The sequence below is a fragment of the Electrophorus electricus genome, chromosome 13, assembly GCF_041902795.1.
Source record: "Electrophorus electricus isolate QZ-2024a chromosome 13, ASM4190279v1, whole genome shotgun sequence".
NCBI classification, from domain to species: Eukaryota; Metazoa; Chordata; class Actinopteri; order Gymnotiformes; family Gymnotidae; genus Electrophorus; species Electrophorus electricus.
The window spans coordinates 1,519,026-1,541,500 of NC_137509.1; the positions used below are offsets into that span (position 1 = coordinate 1,519,026).

Consider the following 22,475-nt stretch of genomic DNA (forward strand, 5'->3'; position numbering starts at 1 on the left):
ATTTTAAGCCCTGTGTTTTGTATCTCTGGTTGTCAGGTGTTTGGTCATTTTCAGTGCTTGGCTCATGTTTGGTTCTTTCAGATACTTGTTCATTATGATATTCTGCTGTTCGGTGTTTGAGCCTGTGTTTGTTCTGGTAGCCTGGTCCCTTAATTTATGTGTCTCACCCTGTTTAAATTTTATGTTTTTGCATTGTTGTTTGATTAAGACTTCTCTGCACTTGCATCTGACCCCTTGCCTTGGACACCAAACTTCCAGGCGGTGTCTCTTCCCCCCTCCTTCTCATCTAACATTTAAACTATCAACACCCGTATTATCAGGTACACACCAAGGGATGTTAGCCAGGTGTAAGGGTTGGTGCCAGGCCGAGGCCTCCTCCAGAAGGAGGCCTTGAGTCAACCACACCACTAATCAGGCTCAACACCCAACAGCTGGGCTAGACTTTATATAAGCTCAGTGACCCAGTCATTCAGTGCTGGGTCTTTGCCAAAGTTCTAAGCCAAGCTCCTAGCTGGTAACTTCAGGTATTGAGGTCTGTGAGCCCTCGTGCTACACCTCACTTCTTGTCTGCGAGGGTGTTCATGTTTTTACACAGTCCCTCCCCTCTCCACTTTTCCCTGGGTCTTTCTGTAAGGTGGGCTTGGTCAGCTAGGTGATGACACCAACAGCCTACTGGGTGAGAAACCACATTCTAACAAATGGTGGGCCCATGTGCCAAACAGTTAGAGCTTGGGTCAGGTAAAACAAAAGGAAAAACTAAACACTACACCGAGCATGGAAAAAAGGGAGAACAAAGGATGTCAGGGGAAGAAATGGCAACCCCCCATGCACTGGGGAAAACTCAAACTAAAACTTCCCAAACAAAACCAGAAAACAGGGAGGAACTTGAATGGCTAAGGGAAGCCTCGGGAGAAAGACAGACTCGAGAGGGAAAACTGGAGAGAGGAGGGGATGTGTAAAAACACAGAAACTCTCACAGCACAGAAGTGAGGTGTAGCACGAGAGCTCACAGACCTCAACACCTTAAATTACCGGCTAGGAGCTTGGCTCAGACCCAGCAGTGAATGATTGGGTCACTGGGCTTATATAAGGTCTAGCCTAGCTGTTGGGTGTTAAGCCTGATTAGTGGTGTGGTTGACTCGAGGCCTCCCTCTGGTGGCCGGAGGGGGGTCTTGGCCTGGTGCCAACCCTTACAGTACCCCCCCCGGAAGGGGCGGGTCCTGACGTCCCAAGGCCAGCTGCACGATCCTGCTGAAAAGCCCGAATGAGTTCACGATCGAGGATGTGATGGGAGGGGACCCAGGAATGCTCCGTATCCCTCCCAGTCCACCAAATACTGGACTCCACCACAAACCCGCCGGACATCCAAGAGACGCCTGACTGTGTACGCTGGTGCCCTGTCCACCATGCGCAGGCCTGGCGGGTCGGAGGGGCCCACCAAACACAATACAGGCCTAAGGTGAGACGCGTGAAAAGTAGGGTGGACACGCAATGACGGGGGAAGGGCAAGGCGATAAGAAACAGGGTTTATGCGGCAAAGAACCTTGAACGGCCCAATGTAGCAAGGGGCGAATTTGCGGGTATCACCACGCAAAGGCAGGTCCTTGGCCGATAGCCAAACCCGCTGTCCCGGCAGATAAGTCCACGCTGGTTACCGTCTCTTGTAGCATAACATTTTTGAGCAGCTGTAGCAGATGAGAGCCCTGCGTGCCCTCCTCCAGGCCAAGCGGCAGCGTCTGACTGTCTGCTCAGCAGACCAGACACCCACGTTGACCTCCTGGTCGGCAAACATGGGCGGAGCATAACCGTACTGGCACTCAAATGGTGACTGTGTATTGTATCTTCTCTCCATTATGTTTTCCTTACAAATTGCAATTTCACTTGTACCTACCTATTAGAGCAATTGTTCCCTTGGGCAAGGAGATGAATCATTTTGTAAACATGAAGCTTTAGCTCAGATGAGGCTGGCGTTATTATTTCATTTATAATAATCCTGCAATTTACTGTTTTGTCTGTTACACAAGTGAAAGTTAAATTCTAAAATAAAAGTCAAACTGATGTCATCTCACCACTCACCTCATCCTCTAAAAATTATTCCCTAAAAATGGCTGTTGTCATTAACATACGTACACTTGGGTGATGTCATTAATGTACGTGGTAACTTTATGTGGTCTGTCACTTCATTACAGAACCATACTGGAATCCAGCGAGCTCTTTAGAACAACCTGTCCTCTCCCAAATGTTTGTAAAGGCAGTAGGCTATATTTTCTCTTTATTTAGTGAAACCAAGTTATTTTTAATGAAGCTCTAGACAATAAATGGTGACTGAACAGACTGAACAGATGAGCTACAAGAGTAGCAACCAACCACATCAATCCCATAATCGATATATAGACAGAATGAAGGCTATCGGCTCATAGAGGAGTGAACAACCACACCAGGTGTCCAGAACTGAGGTTAGACACCATTGAGTGACACAACAGAAAGAAAATCAGTTGAAAGAGTGTAAGCCCAAAATGATGAGGTGTCTAATTACGGTCATGCCTGCTTTGGAGAACTTTATGAAGCAGAGAGAGAGAGAGAGAGAGAGAGCTTTTTAAAAAATGAGTTCTGTGTAAATAGCGCCATCTGTTGCACACATTTTGAAATACAGATAAACTGCAGTCACGTCAATGACTAGTATTTCCTGTAGAAGTTGCTTATATTTACTTATGTAGTCATGTACTTCTGTAACCTTGTCATGCACGTCTGTAATATGTTACATATTATGTATTGCTGTCACATTTTGATGGACTAATATTTTTCTAAGCATTTTTTGTTATATTTACATTTATATTTATACTCTTATAATGTTGATTTGAGTGCCTGAACTGCTTTGCTGTTGGTCATCAGTAAATTTCAGACTACGGTAACACAGAGGACAGTTCTGTTGGAATTACGGGACCAGAGGACTATTCAGTTTGTATTGGGGACACTTCCGTTCCACAGCTCTTGACTGGTTCTCTTCTGGAAAGATACTTTTATTTTTACTGGAGTCATTATTTTACAGGGGTAGCAACACTTTGCTTGAGCATGGATTTAGTCTGCTAGGCCAACCAGAGAAACCTTTTACAAGGACATTTTGCTGTATGTACCAAACCCTCTGCACAGGATTTATTGAGGTTTGCATTTTTGTATACCTAGAAACAGGTATTAGAACTTTAGGTGAAGGTCTGTATAAACACAACTGCTTTAGGTGGAGATCAGATTAAACACAATAACCTGATATGGAGATCTGGTTAATCACACTGGTTTTAGGTAGAGGTCTGATGAATCACATCAGATTTACGTGGAGGTGTGATTAATCAAACTATTTTGGGTGAAGATCTGATTTAGGTAGAGGTCTGATGAATCACACCAGATTTAGATGATATTAATCAATCACATCAGCTTTAGGTGGATGTCTGATTAATCACACCATCTTGGAGGTTTGATTAATCTGATTAGCGCATCTGCCTGATTCTTTTACTTAAAATTCATGCTTGACTCAATGTGACATCTCAGGGAATCACTGTGCCAGCAGGTAGATGTCCCTGTGCACACAGGATGCAGTCTGATGATGAACGGGAACATGTGCTGGAAGAAGTTCTGTGCCTTATCAGTACCAGAGACTCGGAGAATCTGTGATGCTGAATAGATCCACTGTAGCTGTGTTGACAGCTCGTAGTGGCTTAATACCTGTGTGTGTAAGGTGTGAGAGAGAGAGTGTGTGCGTGTGTGTTTCAATGGTATCTTGAACTCTAACCTACTGTACTGGCTAGAATGTATTCTATGAGTAAATGACAAAGCACTTTTGTAAATCGCTCGTCTGCCCAAATGCCATAAATGTAAAATGCAAATGTGTGTGTATGTGTTTGTCAGTAGGTGAGTGTGTGTGAATGAGAGTGTGTGTGAGTATTTGTGTGTCTGTGTCTGTGTTTGGATAAGTATGTATGTGTGTCAGTGTGTGTGTGTCAGTGCTCTGCCCTTCTCCACCTTTCTCCGCACCCCTGCCCCTCTGACACTGAGCTCTGCATGTCGTCTCTTCAACATCTCCAGTTGCTCCTCCAGGACTTTGTATGCGTCCACCTTCTCCTCAAAGTCTCGGAGCAGCGTGGAATTTCCCTGCAGGCTGCAGCACCGGCGCAACCGCAGGTTGTCTGCACGCAGCGCGTCTCTTGCCTGCTTGGTCCGTGTGAGAATGTCCCTCCCCTGAGCCACCACCACCTGCGCCTGCACCAGCCGGTCCCGCTTGGCCTGATTCTCCACCTGCACAAACTGAAGCTTCTCCTTCACGTGGCTCAGCACCTGAGAGTGGAGGCACACAACACTGTAGCTGAACCCCAAACCACTCCCTACCCCTACTCCTACTCCTACTCCTACTCCCCATTCCCTACTCCCCACTCCCTACCCCTACTCCTACTCCCCATTCCCTACTCCCCACTCCCTACCCCTACTCCTACTCCCCATTCCCTACTCCCCACTCCCTACCCCTACTCCTACTCCTACTCCCCATTCCCTACTCCCCACTCCCTACCCCTACTCCTACTCCCCATTCCCTACTCCCTACTCCTACTCCCCATTCCCTACTCCCCACTCCCTACCCCTACTCCTACTCCCCACTCCCTACCCCTACTCCTACTCCTACTCCCCATTCCCTACTCCCTACTCCTACTCCCCATTCCCTACTCCCCACTCCATACCTCCTACTCTCTACCCCCTACTCCCTACTCCCTAGACCAGAGTTTATGACTGACTAGAGTTTATGACTGAAGGCTAATCATATCAGACCCTATCAGACGTGTTTTTTTTTCAGGCCTCTCCAGAGATGGAGGGAGTTTCCTCATAGTACACAGCTTCACTGCTGACTGAAAACTTGCCATAATCAGACCCTACAATGATCTTATAGGTTCAGACTAGTGACTGTATGACTTCAAATAAGTACTTCCTGTTTAGAATAAGTTTCATTCTGTTCTGAAATAAGAGCTGCTGGGAATGCCACACTTGCAGGGTGCTGGAGATCTTCTTCCTGAGTTTGAGGAGTTCCTCGTCGCGTTCCTCAATCTTCTTGCTGTAGGTGTGATTCTCAATCTTCAGCTGCTCGAAGTCAATCAGGTTTATCCCCTCGTCCAGCGTCAGGTTTATCCCCTCGTCCTTCTCCTTCAGCGTGGCCTCCATCTTCTGTACGTGTATCTTGAGCCTCATGTTTCAGCGGCGAGGTCATCCTCGCCTTTCTGCATGGCCTCTCCAAGCCTCTCGGCCTGGGCCAGGGCTGTCCGTCTGCCTAGCGTGCGGCTGAGGGTTGCGACGGTCGCCTCACACCTGGCCTCCGCCCAGGCCTTCCACTCCCGCTCCACCTGCTCCACCTTTTCTTGGCTCTGCTGGTGCAGATCTATGGCCTGCTGCAGGTGCAGTTCTGAGTCACTGCAATGCTGCCTCGCCAGGTTCTCGACGGTGTCCAGGAGCTTCAGGTAGCGCTGCTCCAGCTCAGAGATGTCAGTGGTCCCGTGTAGTGCATGAGGCTCGTTTGGTGCCTTTCTGCAGATGTGGTGGAGCAGTTGTAGTAGTAGCTGGCTGTTCCGCAGGCTGAGTTTGTCCCTTTCTGCCTGCAGGTCATGTAGAGGTTTCATCTGCTCTGCCTCCAGCTGTCCTGCCATTGTTTGCTTCGCCTTCAGCTGGTCTGCTGTGGTTTGCGCCACCTCCAGCTGGTCTGCCATGATTTGCGCCACCTCCAGCTGGTCTGCTGTGGTTTGCTCCGCCTCCAGCTGGTCTGCTGTGGTTTGCGCCACCTCCAGCTGGTCTGCTGTGGTTTGCTCCGTCTCCAGCTGGTCTGCTGTGGTTTGCTCCGTCTCCAGCTGGTCTGCTGTGGTTTGCTCCACCTCTGGCTGGTCTGCTGTGGTTTGCTCCGCCTCCAGCTGGTCTGCTGTGGTTTGCTCCACCTCCAGCTGTCCTGCTGTGGTTTGCTCCACCTCCAGCTGGTCTGCCGTGGTTTGCTCCACCTCCAGCTGGTCTGCCGTGGTTTGCTCCACATCCAGCTGGTCTGCTGTGGTTTGCTCCACCTCCAGCTGGTCTGCTGTGGTTTGCTCTGCCTCCAGCTGGTCTGCCGTGGTTTGCTCCACCTCTGGCTGGTCTGCTGTGGTTTGCTCCACCTCCAGCTGGTCTGCCGTGGGTTGCAGAGGCCCTTCCTCTACCTCCTCTTCCTCAACATTGACTCCACTCTTTCCTTCGTCCTCTAGCAGGGTGGTGGTGATGGTGGAGGTGGGCATTTCTGTTCTAGCCATTCCATCGTCTCCCGTAGCAACCACCAGCCCCTCCCCAGCAGCCTGTCGGTCCGTGGTCTCTACTGGAGTCTCCACGGTAACATCTACTTTGTCCTCTGCTGTGGAATGTCTCATGTTCTCCCCCTTGGGTGTGTGGGGTTTTGAGTTTCAGGTGCTGCTCTCTCCTGGGCGCTGAGGTCTTCTGCTGCCTGTCACATGTGCAGACTCACACTGTTCAGGAAGGAAATGAACTTCCACCTCAGAGCTTCACCGGAGAAATTAATTTGCAAGTGAATCTTGCAGTTAAGAAATAGAATTACTGTTAAAAAATACTGATAAATTATTGTTAGTATAGTTTTAGCATTAGTCTAACACAGGTACATTTATATATACATATACAGTAGGTGTATTCCTTTCATATATATATATAAGCTTTTTGGATTTATTTCGATTTGTGTGTAGTATCACTCTTCTGATTTTGGCCTCGTGTTGTTAAATATTTTCCAGTTGTTGCCCGGGGTTGTGTAAGGGATCTAATATTTGCTGTTTTGTGTTTGTGGGGGTGTGTGTGTGTGTGCACAAATAATGATAAGTAACATTTAACTCTCCTCCTCCTTCCTTGTACACTGGAAATCAGGACTTTTTTTAGACTGAAGAGGGCTTTGTGTGTGTGTGTGTGTTGTGTGTGTTTGTGTGTGTGTGAGAGAGAGAGCAGTAGAAAGATGTACACAGTCTTTAGAGTCATTTGCATGTATGTCATTATGGAATTGAAGACGTATTCTTCCTGTCATTGTCATGGAAACGTAAAAGCTGTGGTCAGTCTGGGAATACCGTGATGACGATGTGGTCAGTCTGGGAATACCGTGATGTATGTGTGTGTATGACTGTGTGTGTGTGTGTGTGTGTTTGTGTGAAAATCTATATGAGCATTTGACCCCACCGCTTCTTCCTGTTTACAAATATTCTGCCTAGACCGCGTGCCTCACGTAGCTCGTGTGTGTACATTCAGTGTGATTCATTGCGTTAGTGCAGAACTGATGGCACAGCCCTGCAGAGAGCTTGTGTTTGATGTGTTATTCTGAGGTCACTTACAGACAACATCAGTGTCCCTTTACGCTCACTACAGCTGTGTGTGTGTGTGTGTGTGTGTGTGTGTGTGTGTGTGTGTGTGCGCGCAAGTGCATGTTAAGGGCTCGGAGGGGGTGGGGCTTAGAAGCAGAAGCACTCGATTGGCCAAGTTCAGTTAGGTGTGTGATGTAATTGGAGTTCGCCTTAATTGACATTACAGAATATATCATAAGGAAGAAGATACAATTAATTAAGATAAAAATCAATATTTAGCTCTGCAGGTGTACAGTGCCTCCTTCTGAGTGACTCTCCCTGATTCACATGTGGGCTCTTTTTTGTCTCTGTGTCGGTGTGTGTGCAGGTTCAGGGTATGTCCTTCATTGCAGCAGTGCTGATCTTGAACATGGACACTGCTGAGACCTTCATTGCTTTTGCCAATCTGCTGAACAAACCCTGCCAGATGGCCTTCTACAGAGTGGACCATAGCCTTGTGAGACACACACACACACACACACACACACACACACACTCACTCTCACTCACTCTCACTCACTCAGGCCCCTTCTACAGAGTGGACCATAGCCTTGTGAGACCCACACACACACACACACACACTCAGGCCCCTTCTACACAGTGGACCATAGCCTTGTGAGACCCACACACACACACACACTCAGGCCCCTTTTACAGAGTGGACCATAGCCTTGTGAGACCCACACACACACACACACTCAGGCCCTTTTTACAGAGTGGACCATAGCCTTGTGAGATCCCCCCCCCCCCCCCCCCCACACACACACTCAGGCCCCTTCTACAGAGTGGACCATAGCCTTGTGAGACCCACACACACCCCTGTGCACACACACACACACACTCAGGCCTAGCTGTGTGTCTCAGTCCTGCTGGCTGGGGTTGGCGGGTCCATGGTGTTATTTCATGACTCAGTATGAGTATCAGCCGCGTTCAGCTTTAGGACCTAATTCAGAAATGGCAATGAAGGCAAGTCATCACGTGTGTGTGCGAGTGCGCATGCGTGTATGCATTTCACAGATTTTCTCACTTTATAAGAACTAAGCTGTATTATTTAACTGTTTATAACATAACTGTTTGGCTGGAGGTGAGATTTCTAAATGAGGGTGGTGTTTGGGTGGAGGTGTTGGCATATCTGCTGTTTCAGCAAGAACCATTGCTTCCTGAGAGCTCACCAGCTCTAAAATGACACACATCACCTTTCTTCAGAGAATGAGAGTGTGTGTGTGTCCAAGCTGCAGAATCATTTATTGTTAGAATCATTTGAACATTTTAGATTTGTGATAGTCATTTATTAATATTAATAATACATTTATTAATATGTAAATAAAACACATACTGATATTCATATTAACATTTGTTATATTAACACATTCATATTATGTATTGTATATTATTTTTTTATAATATTTATATTGGGTTTTTATTATATTGTATTATATATTATATAGAACTGTTTGATATAATATTAAACACATTTATTAATTTGTAAATGTAACATATACTGACATACTGATATTCAGTATATAAACCTTATATTAACACGTTCATATTATTTATTATAGATTATATATTATAGAACTGTTCTATATAATAGTTCTATATGACATATATACATACATACATATATATATATATATATATATATATATATAAATCATATTGTACATTTTATATTCATATTGTATATTAACTGATTGCGAAGTCAGTTTATATTGAACTGTTTTTGCATGGGTTATAACATGCCAGTTTCCAGGTATTTGCTACATATGAATCATTAGCACGTCTGTAACGTGTGGAAGAGATTTCCTTAATGTGAGGTTTGTTTTGGACTCATTAATGTACTGGACGCCTAGACTCATTAATGTACAGCATGTTGTCATGGTAGCAGGAGAACCGTGTGTTGGTTAGGAGAGAAGACATCAATGCCAACAACTCCATTACTCTCACTCTTCATTCCTCTTTATTATGTTCATTAACGTATGACAGAATGCTGTGGTTTTTCTGGTAATTGCCATAGAGAGGATGTATTACATGTTTCAGATGTGGAAGTGAGATTAGGAACTTTATCTTTCTGAGCGGTTTCTGTAAATCTCAATGGTATTAAGCAACTTTATCTTAATGTGGTTAGTGTGAATAAGCTTTTTAATTCAAATAGTACAGTTTAAAAGTTTGGACACTCCTTAATGGTTGTATGTATGTATTTTATGCTCTTAAGGCATTTGTTTTTGACATAAATATAAATGGTGGATGTTGACAGCCTTTATATGAATTGATTTCCAAATCAAACATATGCCTGATGAAGCTGGTTCAGGGAACGCCAACAGCGTGCAGAGCTGTCGTCACGGTAACTCCAACAGCGTGCAGAGCTGCCACGGTAACGCCAAGAGTGTCCTCGCAGTAAAGGGTGGTGACTTTGAGGAATGTAAAATCTAACACGGTCAATTCTGGTTTAACATAATTGCATCCATGTTATTTCATTGTTTTTGTAAAATGTAAAAAAGTGTTAAAGAGGAGGGGTGACTCGACTGGTAGGGTGTGCAGCATGGTATCGTTTCCACAACCCTGAACATCAAAGAAAAGAAAAAAAGAAAAGCCTTACAAATATTTTTGGGTTGTTTGTTTTTTACAAAAAATGTTTTAATTCTTTAATAGACTTTCAGAAATTATTTAATTTCTACTAATAAATGTGAAGATGCTGATAATATGCTGCTGGTTTTGTGAGGGGGAAGTGTAGAGGTTTCTGGAAGCTTCTCGCCTACTTAATGTGGTTAGCACATCATTTAAAAGGTTGGGGGGTGTGTGTGTGTGTGCGCGTGTGTGTGTGTGTGCGCGTGTGTGTGTGTGTGCGCGTGTGTGTGTGTGTGTGTGCGCGTGTGTGTGTGTGTGTGTGTGTGTGTGTGTGTGTGTGTGTGTTCTGAAACAGCTTTTGCCATGTGTCACTTTTTCTTGCTTTTGCATGCTGTCAGTTTACTAGGAAATTATTTATTTATGATCATGTGTGAGCGTGTGTGTCACAGAGCAGAGAGCACATGTGTGAGGGTATAATATTTGCTGTTTTGTGTTTGTATCAGGATTTTGTTAAGACTGAAGGTGTGTGTGTGTGTGTGTGTGTGTGTGTGTGTGTGTGTGTGTGTGTTGTGTGTGTTTGTGTGTGTGTGAGAGAGAGAGCAGTAGAAAGATGTACACAGTCTTTAGAGTCATTTGCATGTATGTCATTATGGAATTGAAGACGTATTCTTCCTGTCATTGTCATGGAAACGTAAAAGCTGTGGTCAGTCTGGGAATACCGTGATGACTAGGTGGTCAGTCTGGGAATACCGTGATGTATGTGTGTGTGTATGACTGTGTGTGTGTGTGTGTGTGTTTGTGTGAAAATCTATATGAGCATTTGACCCCACCGCTTCTTCCTGTTTACAAATATTCTGCCTAGACCGCGTGCCTCACGTAGCTCGTGTGTGTACATTCAGTGTGATTCATTGCGTTAGTGCAGAACTGATGGCACAGCCCTGCAGAGAGCTTGTGTTTGGTGTGTTATTCTGAGGTCACTTACAGACAACATCAGTGTCCCTTTACGCTCACTACAGCTGTGTGTGTGTGTGTGTGTGTGTGTGTGTGTGTGTGTGTGTGCGCGCAAGTGCATGTTAAGGGCTCGGAGGGGGTGGGGCTTAGAAGCAGAAGCACTCGATTGGCCAACTTCAGTTAGATGTGTGATGTAATTGGAGTTCGCCTTAATTGACATTACAGAATATATCATAAGGATCATAAGGAAGAAGATACAATTAATTAAGATAAAAATCAATATTTAGCTCTGCAGGTGTACAGTGCCTCCTTCTGAGTGACTCTCCCTGATTCACATGTGGGCTCTTTTTTGTCTCTGTGTCGGTGTGTGTGCAGGTTCAGGGTATGTCCTTCATTGCAGCAGTGCTGATCTTGAACATGGACACTGCTGAGACCTTCATTGCTTTTGCCAATCTGCTGAACAAACCCTGCCAGATGGCCTTCTACAGAGTGGACCATAGCCTTGTGAGACCCACGCACACACCCCTACACACACACACACACACACACACACACACACACACACACACACACACACACACACACACTCAGGCCCCTTCTACAGAGTGGACCATAGCCTTGTGAGACCCACACACACACACACACTCAGGCTCCTTCTACAGAGTGGACCATAGCCTTGTGAGACCCACACACACACCCCTGCACACACACACACTCAGGCCCCTTCTACAGAATGGACCATAGCCTTGTGAGACCCACACACACCCCTGTGCACACACACACACACACACTCAGGCCTAGCTGTGTGTCTCAGTCCTGCTGGCTGGGGTTGGCGGGTCCATGGTGTTATTTCATGACTCAGTATGAGTATCAGCCGCGTTCAGCTTTAGGACCTAATTCAGAAACGGGCAATGAAGGCAAGTCATCACGTGTGTGTGCGAGTGCGCATGCGTGTATGCATTTCACAGATTTTCTCACTTTATAAGAACTAAGCTGTATTATTTAACTGTTTATAACATAACTGTTTGGCTGGAGGTGAGATTTCTAAATGAGGGTGGTGTTTGGGTGGAGGTGTTGGCATATCTGCTGTTTCAGCAAGAACCATTGCTTCCTGAGAGCTCACCAGCTCTAAAATGACACACATCACCTTTCTTCAGAGAATGTGAGAGTGTGTGTGTGTGTGTGTGTGTGTGTGTGTGTGTGTGTGTCCAAGCTGCAGAATCATTTATTGTTAGAATCATTTGAACAATTTAGATTTGTGATAGTCATTTATTAATATTAATAATACATTTATTAATATGTAAATAAAACACATACTGATATTCATATTAACATTTGTTATATTAACACATTCATATTATGTATTGTATATTATTTTTTTATAATATTTATATTGGGTTTTTATTATATTGTATTATATATTATATAGAACTGTTTGATATAATATTAAACACATTTATTAATTTATAAATGTAACATATACTGACATACTGATATTCATTATATAAACCTTATATTAACACGTTCATATTATTTATTATAGATTATATATTATAGAACTGTTCTATATAATAGTTCTATATGACATATATACATACATACATATATATATATATATATATATATATATATATATATATATATATATATATATATATATATATATATATATATATATATATATATAATCATATTGTACATTTTATATTCATATTGTATATTAACTGATTGCGAAGTCAGTTTATATTGAACTGTTTTTGCATGGGTTATAACATGCCAGTTTCCAGGTATTTGCTACATATGAATCATTAGCACGTCTGTAACGGGTGGAAGAGATTTCCTTAATGTGAGGTTTGTTTTGGACTCATTAATGTACTGGACGCCTAGACTCATTAATGTACAGCATGTTGTCATGGTAGCAGGAGAACCGTGTGTTGGTTAGGAGAGAAGACATCAATGCCAACAACTCCATTACTCTCACTCTTCATTCCTCTTTATTATGTTAATTAACGTTTGACAGAATGCTGTGGTTTTTCTGGTAATTACCATAGAGAGGATGTATTACATGTTTCAGATGTGGAAGTGAGATTAGGAACTTTATCTTTCTGAGCGGTTTCTGTATTAAGCAACTTTATCTTAATGTGGTTAGTGTGAATAAGATGTTTAATTCAAATAGTACAGTTTAAAAGTTTGGACACTCCTTAATGGTTGTATGTATGTATTTTATGCTCTTAAGGCATTTGTTTTTGACATAAATATAAATGGTGGATGTTGACAGCCTTTATATGAATTGATTTCCAAATCAAACATATGCCTGATGAAGCTGGTTCAGGGAACGCCAACAGCGTGCAGAGCTGTCGTCACGGTAACTCCAACAGCGTGCAGAGCTGCCATCATGGTAACGCCAAGAGTGTCCTCGCAGTAAAGGGTGGTGACTTTGAGGAATGTAAAATCTAACACGGTCAATTCTGGTTTAACATAATTACATCCATGTTATTTCATTGTTTTTGTAAAATGTAAAAAAGTGTTAAAGAGGAGGGGTGACTCTCGACTGGTAGGGTGTGCAGCATGGTATCGTTTCCACAACCCTGAACATCAAAGAAAAGAAAAAAAGAAAAGCCTTACAAATATTTTTGGGTTGTTTGTTTTTTACAAAAAATGTTTTAATTCTTTAATAGACTTTCAGAAATTATTTAATTTCTACTAATAAATGTGAAGATGCTGATAATATGCTGCTGGTTTTGTGAGGGGGAAGTGTAGAGGTTTCTGGAAGCTTCTCGCCTACTTAATGTGGTTAGCACATCATTTAAAAGGTTGGGGTGTGTGTGTGTGTGTGTGTGTGCGTGTGTGTATGTTCTGAAACCGCTTTTGCCATGTGTCACTTTTTCTTGCTTTTGCATGCTGTCAGTTTACTAGGAAATTATTTATTTATGATCATGTGTGAGCGTGTGTGTCACAGAGCAGAGAGCACATGTGTGAGGGTGTAATATTTGCTGTTTTGTGTTTGTATCAGGATTTTGTTAAGACTGAAGGTGTGTGTGTGTGTGTGTGTGTGTGTGTGTGTGTGTGTGTGTGTGTGTGTGTGTGTGTGTGTGTGTGTGTGTGTGTGTGTGTGTGTGTGTGTGTGTGTGTGTGTGTGTGTGTGTGTGTGTGTGTGTGTGTGTGTGTGTGTGTGTGTGTGTGTGTGTGTGTGTGTGTGTGTGTGTGTGTGTTTTAGCTCTGTGGTTAAGGTACTTGACTAGTAATCAGAAGGTTGTCAGTTCAAGCCCCACCACCACCATGTTGCCACTGTTGGACCCCTGAGCAAGTCCCTTAACCCAATTTGCAAGTTGCTTTGAGTAAAAGCATCAGCTACATATCATTAATGTATTCAGTATGTGTTGCGGTAGAACACTGGTGTAATTCCACTCCCACACAGTAAAGCGATGACTAGTGAGAAACTTTCTGTTACCCTGCCGTCCTGCTACTGAAGTGTTCAGATACTCCCAGAAACTTTTTACTCTGGATCCAAACATAGTGGCAGTTTATAAAGGTACTGGCTGGTTCTGGACTGGACTGGACTAGACAGCTGTATTGTCATTGCAGAGCAATGAAATTTAACGTGTGGTGCCTGAAAGTGCTATACATTTACATAATAAACTTTTTCTTAAGTATAAAATTTTAAGTATGCATTTACAAAGAGGACAGAAATATTGCACATATTGTATTATATGCTTGTGATCAGTGAACAGGGTCATTACTGCACGTTAACATTCAGTTGTGTGCTGGCAGATGGGTGGAGTAGTGGATGGAGGAACAGTGGGTGGATGGTGAGTGTGTGATGTGGCCGTCAGTTGGACAGAAACATTTGTTTGGGGTTCAGTTCTTTGATGGTACTGGAGTAGAAGTTGTTTAGGACCCCAACGCGTGTCCTGACAGACCCACAGCCCTATCCAGAGGGCAGCAGGGTGTGGAGGTGATGACCTGGGTGCAGAGAAGGCTCTGATGATGCCTGCTGTCATCTTTGTGAAAACCTTCTGAGCATTCAACATGCCCATCAAGGACATCTTTGTTAATAAATGTCCTAAGGATGAAGGATAATGGTGAATTTGAGTGATGAGGGTGAATTTGAGTGAATTTGAGGCATAAGGGTGAATTTGAGTCTGTCCTTTCTGAGGAATTTGGGTCCAGTTCAAGTAACCCATTAAAATAAACTTGATGCTTTTGTTTAAGGCTAAAGTGTCAAACTGTGAAGTGTAATGAGCAGCTTGTGGTCCACACCCATGACTCAGGAAACCCTGCTTAACACCCCCGACTACAGCCTGGCTGAGTGCGTGGCTATAATTATGTGTGTATTTCTGTGGTTATATGTGTCTGTGTGAAATAAATTAAGGTTTTTTGGGAGGTGTGTGTGTGTGTGTGTGTGTACGTATAGGCACATTTTTAAGGCTTTGTGTGTTGTAGAGACACTTTGTCTCTCTATAAGAGCTGAGTGAATGAATATGCACTTTGTCTGTAAGTCCAGAGTAAACGAGTACACACTTGGTAAGGCCAGAGTAAACGAGTGCACACTTTGGTGGTGTTGGTGTATTCACACCTCTGTCATCGCTGTCCTGCTGGAGTCATTGCTGTACTGCCGGAGTCTCTGTGTTCTGTATGGAGCTGATCACCACCAGCCATGTAGCCCTTCTGACATCTAACATCACGCAGCATTCACTCCTAAAGCCTCCTTCATCTCATCTACTGCCCTCCCATCCTGTTCGCCCCTCTCTCTCTCTCTCTCTCTCTCGCTCTCTCTCTCTCTGTTTTTGTGAGAATCTCTCTCTTCCTCTCCATTCATCCCTTTTTCTCCCCCTCTCTCAGTCTCACTGTTGCTGTTCTCTATCCACAAGCGTGCACTCTTGTGAGCAGGTAGGCTGTGAGTGTCTCCCAGAGTGTGACTGTGTTCTGCTGAGCCACAGATGGAGGGGAGCAGGATGTGAGACGTGGTGGAGGGAGAGCGAGAGTGAGGTTGGTAGGCGCTGCGTCTGCTGCCTTGTTCCACAGTGATAGCCACAATGGTTAAAGTGTTGAAGAGCCCAGCTCCCTGAAGCACCGTCTCCACTCGCTGTCTCCATGTCACTTTCAGTGTAGTTGGTTTTCACACGGTGGCTGTGGTGTGAGTGGATCTTGGGACTGATTCTAAAGATGGCCCCGACATAGCCTGGAGAGGACAACCATCAGCCATGTCTCTCTCAGGTCCTGGAGGCCTCCAGTACTGCACTAGGAACTGAACTGGACAGAACAACTCCAGACCTTTTTGTGATTGCCCTTGATGACTGCAGTCTGACAGCAGAAGCTAAATACATTTTGTGTTCATCTTAGTGGCACTTGTAGACCCTTTCACATTCAAAACCAGAATGACCCTCATTAGCAGTGCTGTTATGAACCTGGTCCACACACACTCAGTGTAATTGCCTGGGTTGGTGTCCTGCTGATTTGTTGATGCTCTTGTGTTGGAATAGCACCCACTTCAGCCAGTTTTGTGGTCCACACACTGAAAGCAATACTTGCTCTGGAGTTCCTCCTGTTTGGTTGAAGGGCTGAGTTGCATGGCTTCTCTGAATCGACTGTGCTTGGAGAGAGTTTTGCACAGCCGTTACGGTTATTTTCAACCATAACAGACTCTTCTGAAATGAGCCACACCCACCGGATGTGTCGATGGCACTCGTAGATCTGAGGGTGACTGGACCAGTACTCGGACTAGTCCAGAGAAATGGTGTCCTAAACTGTTCACTATACTTGTCTCATTAAAATGTCTATTCACCACAGAGATGTCAGTCTGTCTAATTTAAACCACTCAGGTCAAACTCTGCCTCCTTACAACCAGATTAATTGGCTTTAATTTGCACTTTGTACATAAGATTATTCCTGGAATTTCTATATGTTTGTACTTGTTTAAGGTTGATCTGATGTCGACCAGCTGGTTGTTAAGTGTTTTGCACAGTAGCTGTTTCACGGGTTTCTTACCGATTTCTCGTGCTTCTCCACCTGCGTTACCTGAAGCTGTTTCTGACTCTGAGCTCATGCTCAGTCATCTTGGAGATGTGAAACCTATGTGCAGAGTGCAGAGTTGCAGATTAACACACTCATCAGACTACAGGGCCCGCCTCTCCCCCGTCCATGCTGACCACAGCCAGGACTACGGAGAGCAGCACACAACTGCACTGTGGTTAGTCTTTTTCTCTCTCTCTCTCTCTCTCTCTCTCTCTCTCTCTCTCTCTCTCTCTCTCTCTGCAACATCTCAGATCATTTGTTTCATGTTTCAATAACATATCTCTTACTGGCATTTATTTAATAGTTTCAAAGTGCATTGCATAAGTTTTAAAAATGTGTAAAATGTTTTTGTTTATTATAAATTAGTTTTTCACTCCATTCAAAGACAAGAAAATTTACTTTTAGGGGTCACGAAATGTTGCACTTTTGTGCATGCCTGTCCATCTGCATAAACCGTTGAGGATCACACTAACGGTGTGAAACCTCGTGAAGTTAATCCATGCATGTCTGTTACTACCTTCCCCAGTTCAAATGTGTGGTGTTTTAGGTTTTTTCTTCAAGCGAGAGAAAGAATAAAAGCCTTCACACATCTGTCCTGCACACAGTATTAACTGACCTAACGCTGCTGTTCACCATGACATCATCTCAGTACAAACACTGGTACAGTAATAATGAAGTGTGCTATACTAGTCAGCCCAACGACATTATTTATTGCTTCTGTTTTATATTTGTTTGATTTAATTTCCAATGCTGTAAACTGGTATTTGTACGGGGCCTAGTTACCTTCACGCAGGGAACACACTGCACAGAGTTTGTAATGTAAGAAACTTGTTTTATGTAAAGCTGTACTGATTCATTTTTGTGTTTGACATAAACTGTTTTAACATTTGCTTGGACATGTGAGCTCATGTAATGAGAAATATTCTGCGTTTCTGAGTGTTTTCTCGCCAGCGTTTGGGTTAAAACCACAGTTTCCTGTAGAACAGGCATCTTTTCTCTCTCTCTTTTAGAGAAGTGGAACATACCGTCGCCCACGAGCTGCCCCCTTACACAAACCGCCCCCCACCCCATCCGCTCATTAAACATAAAAGTGAAGTTCGCCACTCACCGAGTGCAGTGTACAAGTTCACCACTCAACATCTTTTCACATCACCCGTCATCTCACCTGAAGCTGAAGTCATGAGCACTCTTGCTCGAGCACTCGTTCTGGGTCTGCTGCTGGTCGCGTGTCTTCAGTTGAGCGTAATGGGCCAAAGTAAGTTTATCACCCAATGTCTCTTTAAGGAAGCACTTAATTCTGATGTAAGTTTATTTAAAACACTGAATAAGTAGCCAAATATCATGTTAATGGCACGAGGCACAGAACCTTTCCCTCGCTGGGAGACTGTGCTAATGCATCTGTTTCTGCATTAGTCTCTATATCTAATAATATCTGTACTAATATATATGCTAATTTGAAATCCCACCCCCATAAATTAGACAGTCAAGCTCAAGTTCTTATGGCCTACATTTCTATAACCAGTCAGCAATACAGCATTAACCCACACTTTTATATTTGCCACTAATATATCATTCAACATAAATTATCTAAACAAATGAATGCTTTCATATAGATGCAAACGAACCGAAGGAATGCTGTTTTAAGTTTTTTGAGAAACCAATCCGTGCAAGATCTATTACAACATATGGAATGACGAGACCGGAGTGTCCAAAAGCCGGAGTCATGTAAGTTTTTAGAAATTCATTCGTTAATGCATTTATTTAACAATGAGGACAGTGTTTTGATTATGGGGTTTAGGGCTCATATAAACCATTAATTTGGAATGCTGCATCATTAATTTGGATGAACGAAAATGTCAGCATGTAAATATGTCAACGCATCATCTCTTATCTTCAGTTTTACAACCAGGAAGGGGCTTCGCATCTGCGCAGACCCTGGCTTTAAGTGGGTGCGGAACGCCATGGACAGAATTGATCAGCGCTTGGTGGAGGAGATGTCAACCTAAACCCAAATGGATGATTGTGTCTCGTATCTTCTCTCCACCATGTTTTCCTTACAAATTGCACTTTCACTTGTACCTACTTATTAGAGCAGTTCTTCGCTTGGGCAAGTAGAGGCATCATTTTATTCTAACTCAGCTTTAAACATAAAGCTTTAGTTCGGATGATGTTGGCATTATTATAACTGAAATAGGGCTGCAATTTATAAATTTATTGTTTTGTGTCGCATAAGTTAAAGTAACATTTTATTATTATTTCTGTGTTTGGTTGAATAAAATCACATTTATATTAAAAAAGCTTCGTGTTTACTTTCAATAACATAAAAATATGGTTGAACGTGTTACGTCACATGAGTTTAATGGCTGATAAACAACACAGACACAATACAAAATGCTTTGATATGTATTATGATACAAATTACAAATATGTTTCAACAAATGTAGGTTGTGCAAATAAATGACAAAATACTGACGTCAACATTGATCAAGATAGACTAGCCTACATATAATATAAGTCAGAAAAATTTCAGATAATTATACCAACATTAAAATGCTGAAAGTATTGTGTTTACTCTAAACTGGACAGTATTGGTTAGTGCATTTACTGGACTGATCAGACTCTGGAAATCTGTAGGAGATTTTGTACAATCTGATGTGCTCACACCACTCTCAAACTGTTGGGCAATTCTGCTCATTCACACACAGCAGGTAATTCAAACAGCGACCAAAACAATTTCGCTGGAGGAGTTTGACACCGAAGGCTACTGAGCCGACTGTTTTATTACGATAAACACGACTGTTCAGGAATCACAAAGTCCAGACGCTCCGTTAACATTATTAAAATGTTAAGATCAAGCTACTCTAAAAGTATGGACCAAATAATCAACATGATGGAATATAGCAGCTAATAAAGTGGTGCATGACCTTGCGTCTGGAGACGAGTGTCCACCCAATAGGCGGGGGCCGGAGACAGGGGGCGGGGTCGAATTATGCCACTTTACTATATTAGAATATAGTACTAAAATATATTTAGTTTATACAATAACTTTAGTGTTTTAAATACAACAAATCCGGTATCAAGGATACAGTGAAATTAATTTACGAATTGCTAAAATTAAAAGTGCATTCAAATTTACGTCTAATTAAAATGCTGTCCATTTCACACACACACACTTTCTCATTCAAGGTGAACACCAATAGTAATCTGTGTAATTCATTGCTACTTCGACCTGGAAACCCCACCACTAGCACACACTCACGCCATTCAGCTGTTTATATTGTTGCACAAACGCGATAACTAAACCATTCCGACTCACGCTCTACCTCTGGACACTTTACTAATGATGCGACACTGCGTAGTTCTTCTAAAGTCATTACAGCTGTTAAATTTGCACAGTAACAAGACCATAACAACTACGATGTTAATGACTGTTTCTGACTGTTTCTGATTAAAGGTATATGAGGTGTATGTCTTTAATCAGATGTAGAATTGTTCTGCAAAATCTTTGAACATACATTTTGGTACTGGATGGATGAGCCATTATATAAGTCACATTAAAATGGTCTGGGTCTTTTTATTACTGTTATTTCAATTATTTTAATATAAAACGTAGTGTTTGTTAAATAAAAGCAAATAAAACCTGTTGTGTTTCTTGTTTTGTATGAAACGGACTTTTATGATTAAAGTGTAGATTAAAGAATAGAAAGGAGGCAGACAGGGAGTAGCAGTGCGCTATGAGATGGCGCTCCTGTGTGCGGGAGTGTTGATGGCGCTCCTGTATGCAGCAGTGGTGATCCCTCACCAGATCTACCGGAGCACCGTCAGGCACCACTGACTTCAACAAAACTGTAACTAAGCGTACTTTCAGAAACCAAATCCAGAGTGTGTGTTGATATCCCAAACAGAAAATCAAGACAATCGGTGTATGCAGTCAAATGCATCTTAGCAACACCATCTGTACTTCAGTCTAAATTCATTCCAACTCAGAATGTCATTCCAACTCAGAATGATAGATAGATAGATAGATAGATAGATAGATAGATAGATAGATAGATAGATAGATAGATAGATAGATAGATAGATAGATAGATAGATAGATAGATAGATAGATAGATAGATAGCCGTGCTTTTCTGTGCGCCATCTGCTGCACAAAATCTGAAAAGTACATTTCGTATATTTCTGACGTAGCTACTTTGGTTTTGTATTTTTTAAATGCGGAACGTGCATACCTGGACCCCCATGAGCCTGGACTGTAAATCAGTAACTCTCTCACGTTTAACAGAAAATGTTCACAAGGGGGCGCTACTGGCAATCTGGAAGCTTTTCTGTGCGTTAACTGGGAGGGTTACAGAGCCCTTAAAAGGCACGGTATCTGTTTATATTTGTGTGCACGATGTATTAAATTGTGGGCACAATTTAGTTTAACGCGTATATGAGATACTAGACAGAGGTCCCGAAATCGTAATGCATGAGAACATGTTAGTTTATCCAGGTTCTCGGTTGATGGTCGAATTAGAAGTGATTCTGCTACAGTACATGACTCTTAAGACGCATAGAGGATTCACACTGCATCAAACTCAGTTCCATGTTGGAGTCTTTGTTGTTCTGTGCTCACGAACACCACTGGATGGTACTGAGTTCTCAATGCTTCAAAACCTTGGATCTTCATACAGGAAGAAGCCTCAAAAGCTTCACGGGACTTTATCTGCTCATCACTAACAATCAGCTAATGTAATCCAAAAGGGGTAAAGCAAAACGTAAATTTCAAACAGATAAATGGGTCAGGCACATTTACCACAAGCCAAAATGACAAACCACATTTTAACCCAGCATCCAGCCAGCAGACTACAGACCAGTGACACACATCTTTAATAGGATGTGGTGAGCAGGAGCCAGCCAATCAGGAGCAGCAAACAGTATGATTGGTTACACCCGAAACACGCGCTAACCTACAAAACACTGGCTGTGTCTGAATGGTGTTCTCGTTTACTCAGTCATTAATCACTACAGAGACAGTTCAGTATAAAACACTACACAGAGTACTCAGAAGGGAGACAACAGACAGAATTTAGACGACACAAGTACATCATTGTGCCTGTTTTACACTTTCAAATGTATTTTATCGTAACTTTAATAATACCTAGCACTACAGCTACGTCAAAGTTCTCATTTCATCAATAAAAACTATTGAGAGAAATACTGTAATGCTTATTTCTTGAACATGAGCTTCATGCATTTTGGTTCATGTTAGATTAATATTCTGTCACTGTTAGTTTTTGGCTCACCTGAAACAGCAGTGCTGACCATGTCTGTTATACCGCCAGTCCTATGAACAACAATCCTACCACTAACACCTGCCGTAGGACAGCGCTGTGCACTCTGGTCCTTTCACCAGTGTGTAGTGTACATCGGTTACTCTCTACATTTAGGGTACACTGTGTTTAACACTACAGTGAACTCTATTGGCAGTCTGGACTGTCCACTGAGGAGTCGGACAACACTACACAATGTCTGAGAATCACTGACAATAATCAAAACACTAAACAGTAAGTAGGAAGGAA

General features: G+C 42.9%; 1 protein-coding gene, 1 long non-coding RNA gene and 1 pseudogene across 4 annotated transcripts; 2 read left to right on the top strand and 1 right to left on the bottom strand.

Annotated features, from left to right (window-relative positions):
- The first annotated feature begins 1,800 nt into the window (after positions 1 to 1,800).
- On the top strand, positions 1,801 to 14,918 carry LOC145643525 (uncharacterized). Its single transcript, XM_081695026.1, has 4 exons — positions 1,801 to 3,161; positions 7,708 to 7,836; positions 11,274 to 11,402; positions 14,817 to 14,918. The coding sequence occupies exons 1-4, from the start codon at positions 3,129 to 3,131 to the stop codon at positions 14,916 to 14,918; spliced, it is 393 nt and encodes a 130-aa protein (XP_081551152.1). The 5' UTR covers positions 1,801 to 3,128.
- LOC118240139 (cilia- and flagella-associated protein 184-like) lies at positions 3,158 to 6,413 on the bottom strand (annotated as a pseudogene). The gene is made up of 2 exons (XR_014115962.1): positions 5,023 to 6,413; positions 3,158 to 4,326 (listed from the first exon to the last, which is right to left on the bottom strand). The product of XR_014115962.1 is annotated as a cilia- and flagella-associated protein 184-like (transcript).
- Positions 14,919 to 17,073: 2,155 nt separating the features above from the next.
- Positions 17,074 to 19,210, top strand: LOC118240092 (uncharacterized). Of its 2 annotated transcripts, none has more exons than XR_014115762.1 (5): positions 17,074 to 17,088; positions 17,440 to 17,573; positions 17,924 to 18,168; positions 18,527 to 18,638; positions 18,811 to 19,210. It is a non-coding gene; the product is annotated as an uncharacterized LOC118240092 (long non-coding RNA). The 2 variants fall into 2 exon arrangements; XR_004775266.2 differs by having other exon boundaries at positions 17,461 to 17,573.
- The last annotated feature ends 3,265 nt before the right edge of the window (positions 19,211 to 22,475 follow it).

Excerpts from the sequence above, each read along its gene's own strand:
- LOC145643525 (XM_081695026.1), top strand. The coding sequence starts at position 3,129 with ATGTACCAAACCCTCTGCACAGGATTTATTGAG. Across the intron at positions 7,837-11,273 it reads ACAGAGTGGACCATAGCCTT|GTTCAGGGTATGTCCTTCAT; the intron begins GTGAGACACACA and ends GTGTGTGTGCAG. Across the intron at positions 11,403-14,816 it reads ACAGAGTGGACCATAGCCTT|ACCCACAGCCCTATCCAGAG; the intron begins GTGAGACCCACG and ends GTGTCCTGACAG.